Source organism: Plectrocnemia conspersa, unplaced genomic scaffold (assembly GCF_051122295.1).
Source record: "Plectrocnemia conspersa isolate PC_06_02 unplaced genomic scaffold, ASM5112229v1 ptg000009l, whole genome shotgun sequence".
Taxonomy (NCBI): domain Eukaryota; kingdom Metazoa; phylum Arthropoda; class Insecta; order Trichoptera; family Polycentropodidae; genus Plectrocnemia; species Plectrocnemia conspersa.
Genome location: NW_028277173.1, coordinates 14,685,171 through 14,691,271, shown reverse-complemented (window position 1 = coordinate 14,691,271; position 6,101 = coordinate 14,685,171). Strand labels below are relative to the sequence as shown.

The window sequence follows — 6,101 nt, the reverse complement described above, 5'->3', positions numbered from 1 at the left end:
TTTCCATATTTATCTCTGTTGATATTTATTCATTATTATTTTATATTGCATTTACAATAAATTATAGCAAAAAAACAGTAATTCTCAGCATTTTATTGATTTGATTTATTTTACTGTTTTTTTGTATTAACATATTTTAATCATTTCTTTCAACGCTTTTATTATTAAATTTCGTTAATTTAATTTACATATTTATTATATATTAATTGGCTTTTGTAAATTTAATAAAATGTAAATTAAAATAACTATATTATATTTATATTTACCATCGTGACCCATCAGGGTAAGCTGTTAGATCACGATGGTATAAATAAATATAATATGGTTATTTTATATTTAAAAATTCCAAATGACCTTTTTTTAGAGCCCAGGGCGCTGAATATTTTCAGGCCGGTCCTGATATTATTGAAAATATAAATATATCAAACCGTACAAGTAGTTATTTACGTTTTTAAATAAATAAAAATCATTTATTTATTGTACAAAAAAAATAACACGATCAGTTGCTTTGGCCAATATGTAAATTTATTGTTACAACATAGGAAGACAGATAATTAGGTACTGTAGTGATAACAATATTTTGAAAATGTCTTCTTTCTCAAAAACACGAATTAATGAAAACAAAAAGTCAAAGTGCAAACATGATAATTGGAGTGATGATAAAGAAAATATGGGTGCCAACACTAGCAATAAATCAAACATGAAGAAAAATAAAATAACAAAACTGAAACATTATGAAAGTGTATCTTCGAAGCTAAATCTTATAAATGATGTAAAACATGAAAAAAAAGTAAATGTTAAAAAAGCTAGAGCTCCGTTGAAAGATATTAACGTCGGATTAGATGATAATTGCAAAAGACCAGTTACAGAATTTAGAAAATGCATGGAAGAGTATGCACTAACTGAAATACCCGAAGAACCTGAAAATATATCTGACAATGAACTTGGCTTCAAAGATAACAGTTATATTCATTTAGGAGAAAATCAAATGAAAAACATAACGACAAAGCGTCATTATGAATTGTCGTTTGAAGATAGTGAAACATTTGATTTCAGTCCATTTTGGGATGTATTGAGTGATACAAAGACAAATATTAAAGAAGAAGATCCAAACACTAGCACGAAAACTGGTGTTTCAAATACGCCAATAAATACTTTAACACCCAAATCATGGAAAGTAAACATAAAAGAGGTTCGTAAAAATATTTTTAAGGATGGTTATTCGAAAGACTACAGCAAAATGGAACTAACTCAAGAAGCACTGTCGGTCTTACAAAGCAGCGTAGACTTATCGGAGCAGAAATGCAAACAGACCAATCAAGAAGTAACAAATTTTTTAACAAAGGAATGTATACAGTCAATGTCTAATATAATCCAAGAAACATATTATGGCCACTGCCTCAAAAAGGATTCTGCATATAAACCCAATGCCTATTTTATTCCTGGAACTGTATATCTGGACCCTAGAGAAAATTATGGTATTTAAATAAACAATTATAATTATTTGATTATTTCATATTTATGTATTATTATTGTCATTGTATATAATAGTGTTTTACAAAATATTGTACTCGTCACCGTACTTAAACCATATAGTGAAATATCAGCTTGAAAAAGAATATAATTATAATCTTTCTGATGAGTTTCTAAAGAAATATTTCATTACAAATACAAACAGATCTATTGTGATTAATTGGTTGATAAAATTACAGGTATCATATACAAATATATATCTTTTTAAATTATGTATTATTAATATTGTGTTGTATTTTTAGGCGTACATGAGAACTGAACATGTTTTAGTTTATACCGCAGTGAGATTAATGGATAAAGTGTTGGATTATCTAGAAATACCATTGAACATGTTACAATTGGTGGCATTAGCTTCTTTTTGGATTTCATTAAAGTATCATGCAATAGATCATAGAAATGTATTCTTAATATTGTTGAATTTTCGCAACATGATAGAATAATTAATTCAAATCATTATTTATAGGCTTCGTGGATGGTGAAGCAATCAGGCGGAGCTTACACTACGCTACAATTGGTAGTTATGGAAAGACAAGTGTTTCAAGTGAACAATTTCGAAATTAACACAATCGACTTGACAATATACGTGAATTATTATATTTTTCACTTACAAATAAAAAATGCAGACGTATGAATATTGTACATTTATAAAGTATAAATATTCCTATTTAACCCTCATTTATATTATATTTACAATATAATTTTAGATTATATCTCAATGTTCGCATTACATTTTGGATTGCGCCTTACTGGATAGTCGATTTGTACGCACATTACCTTCGATGATGACTGCTGGTGCAGTCTTTACATCTTTACATATAATGAAGCAGTACGATGAACAAACATGGAACAAACTTTACAATAACCAAGGGTATTATTTTAATGTTCATAATTTATGTAATAATTTCATGTGATATAATATGTTTTACTTGGTTAATTTCAGTTATTACAGACCGGAGGAGTTAATATCTATAATGAATAATCTTATGCATGTATTAAAAGAAGTCAATAACCCAACGTTTCAGTGTCGAGAGCCTTATTATAAATATTCAAGTAGTAGATATTGTAATGTAACTCATATTATTTTGGATGCCTTTACACATATTTAAAATGTATATATTTTAGAAAGATATGATAGTTGTTAATAATTATACTTATTTAAATTTATTATAAAATGAAATAATTTAAAATAAAATTCGATTTTATTTAAAAAAATGTAAGTAATAAGTGCTAAGCTATATTTGTACAAAAATCAATTTGCATTATTAATAGTCACATATATAGAGCATATTATAGTTTGTAGTATAACTATTATTTCACCGTATGTAAATGAGTGACTGTCTTATGTCACCTGTAAAATTTGTAATTAGATATCTAAAATAACAACTTTTATTTAGGTGAATCAATGAAATTTCAGTGTATGTGAACCCAGAGAAGACTACATTAGTTAGTTTGCTTATTGTATTACAATAAGCAAAGTGCAGTTGTGTAGTGCGCTGTTTAAAAATGTGAAGAAAACGAAAATGTTTATTAATATTTTTATAAAAAAAGTTACCAATCATTTTTCACATTTCTTTTTAGAATTATCGTCGCTATATGACAGTGTTCGGCATGATTTACGAACTGGTTCGAAATCACTTTCATCACTAGAAGAAATAGTCAGCGCATCAGATCTATGTCTTGAAGATTATGGTTTTTAACAAATACAATTAGTCTCGACTTCTCGTGTTAATTTTTCCACTTTGACAATATAATCAGTGATTAAACTTTGCGATGGCTTTGCTATGTTATTTAAAAAAATACTTCTTGAAATATACATATATACTATATATGCTCCGCTGACATAATATGTATTCAATTGGGCCGCGCAATTGCTAAGACCGGGCCTAGGCCCGGTTTATGCTTTACTGCTCATTTTGCTCCCATTCATATAATAGTTGCTGCGGTCGTCTTCTTAGAGAATAACATCAAAATGGTTTTTGCTAAAATTCATTGAACCATCTTTCATGCGATTAAACCACTTCTGAGATGTTCTTTCCGCAGAAAATCGATGCTTCGAGAGGCTAATGTATAAAATGACTAGATTTGATAGATTTGATAGGTGCAGGACGCATGAAAAAATGTCACCTCGGAATTTCGTCAAACTGCAGGACACTTTCCAGGACGATGTTCACGGATGCGGGACGAACAACTCAATTCCGGAATAGTCCCGCACAATCTAAGACGTCTTGTCACTTTAAGTCACTTTACTAATATAGAATTATAGTCACCATTCAAATTCGTAGAGAACGAGATCGATTTTTCATTATTAAACTAAAAAGTAAAACGCAACTACAAAATACAGTTATGGTAAAATAAATAATTAGAGATGTGCTGGCGGTAAAAACCAGACTTTTTGGGTGGGAGTAAATGGCGATGGTAAAATTTGAAGATTTACAAAATATAAAAATCAGATTAACACATCTTTAGTAGTAATGTAGTGTACTCTAGTCCAGTGGTCTTCAGTCTGCTGGTCCGCGGACCGGCGCCGGTCCGTGCTTTCAACCGATTCGGGGAATCACCTACTGATGCGACACAGCCTTTGTAGTTTTTCAACTTCATATTTGTGCGAAAAGACTTTTTCATCTATGTCAGTAATAAAAACCAAACAGAGGAATTGATTGGATGTTAGTTCAGCGCTTCGTCTCTCAAAAAACATGCTGCAACCACGTATATCAAATTTGCTTGCAAAAAAGCAGCAGCAAATGTCATACTAACAAAAAATTGTAATTTTATAGCATTAGATTAAATAAATAATATTCTATCTAACATTGGTTTTTATTTTGTGAAAAATTTCCTTGCCGCCCACCAACGTCACATTAACTGTATTTAGTCAACACCTTTCTGTATTAAGGCCATTTCGCAAGATTGTCCTATAGCCGTGACGTCACGAACCATTGGCGTTGAGCTAACACCTTTCCTAGGTGGTGTTGATTTAGTGCAAGTGTGAAACAATTTTTAGAGGGGGAAAGTTTGACAAAAATAGTCACTTAAATTCATGTTTTTATTTATACATATTAAATATAGTCAAACACGCAAAGTTGTAATATAATAATGTTTCGATTTATGAACACCCATCGCCCACTAGGAAGCTTGAATCGTCCTCTAGTGGGCGGTACGGACCAGGTTAACGATCGCTGCTCTAGTCGCAAACATTATGTCGCGCGCACTCCGTACACATCGCTACATAAAACACGAAACTTGCGTTGCCAACCTTCAGTCAAACCTAGCAACCGTAGTGATACCACTCGTTGTGGCAAAATGTCTGACACAAGACGTAATGAGACTATTATTTTTGCTTATTATCGTTACCGAGGGAGAAATCGTCGTAACAGAAAATATTGGATTCATCTTTATATAGAAATTAATACAAACTGCAGATTGTTTGTTGCAGCACAAAAATTGTAACAAACGGATGCTAAATTCCTAGCTTTCTTAAGGATGTCCAATGAATTAAATGTGGAATTAGTGAATCTATATATAGTGGATTTACTAATTCCACATATACACCATAGATATATATATGGGAATGTGTCAGTGCTTAGGAAAGGAAAAACATTTTATTTAATCATTTAAATTCTTACATAGTTAATAAAATTGTTAGAATATCACTTAAGCTATAATAAAAATAAATAATTCAACACATTAATTCGCACTACTTTTTTACACATGATAAGTTAACGTTTGACCACAATCTTGCCTGATGGTGAGCAATTATTTTTTATCTGTCATATAGCTATTTCTTTGGACTTACCTACTTATCAAATGGTTTATGGAGTGACAATAAAAAATAACACTATAATTAAATTAATAATTATGTTATCCTAATCAAACATCGTAAAAATATGTCTTACCTGCAATGGTATATTGCTAAAATGTTATTAACCGGCTCGCATCTTAGCACCCCCTCCCCCCTCGATTTTTTTATAACATTTTAAATATTATAACTAAAAAATAAAATTCAAATCCATTACAAATAAATTTATTTATATATCATACATTCATTTCAAAAAATACTTTGAATTTTTTCGTTGATGATTCGTTAATGATAATGCAAAGAAAAATAATACGAAAACTCTCCCACTATATCTTTCAAGTTTTAGTCAACACTCGTTTAAGCAATGGCTGTGTATTAAGGTGACCAGACGTCCTCATTTGAGGAGAATTGTCATTTTGTTCTCTTTGCGTTCTTATTTGTCCTACTTAAACAAAAAAATTCAAAACAACCTTTTTTGAGCTCCCGCAGCAACTTCTCTTTCTCAAAAAATTTCAGAGATGTCCTTTGAACAACATTTTGAAATGACCTTTTTTTAGCTCCCGCGGCAATAATAACCTTTTTATTTTTAGTGTCCCCTTTGATATTTTCAAAATCTGGTCACCTTACATGTATGCCTGCTAACAAGTGCAACCATATTCAGCCAGTCGCCACAATATGTGCACAAATCTGTATATTTCACCTGACATACATAATATAAAATACCATATCTCGTGATATTTATTTTTAGTTAAGTCATTGAAAATTACATCGAAAG

The 6,101-nt window shown here is 30.4% G+C and overlaps 1 protein-coding gene across 1 annotated transcript; it reads left to right on the top strand.

Annotated features, from left to right (window-relative positions):
- The first annotated feature begins 554 nt into the window (after positions 1–554).
- On the top strand, positions 555–2,512 carry LOC148231993 (uncharacterized). The gene is made up of 6 exons (XM_088191205.1): positions 555–1,478; positions 1,552–1,712; positions 1,776–1,931; positions 1,997–2,158; positions 2,238–2,414; positions 2,474–2,512. The coding sequence occupies exons 1-6, from the start codon at positions 587–589 to the stop codon at positions 2,510–2,512; spliced, it is 1,587 nt and encodes a 528-aa protein (XP_088047331.1). The 5' UTR covers positions 555–586.
- The last annotated feature ends 3,589 nt before the right edge of the window (positions 2,513–6,101 follow it).

What these genes read in the sequence shown, in the direction of transcription:
- LOC148231993 (XM_088191205.1), top strand. Translation starts at nt 587, where the DNA reads ATGTCTTCTTTCTCAAAAACACGAATTAATGAAAACAAAAAGTCAAAG. An exon ending in GGACCCTAGAGAAAATTATG is followed by an intron (nt 1,479 to 1,551) that starts GTATTTAAATAA and finishes TGTATATAATAG; the next exon opens with TGTTTTACAAAATATTGTAC. An exon ending in TACAAATAAAAAATGCAGAC is followed by an intron (nt 2,159 to 2,237) that starts GTATGAATATTG and finishes ATATAATTTTAG; the next exon opens with ATTATATCTCAATGTTCGCA.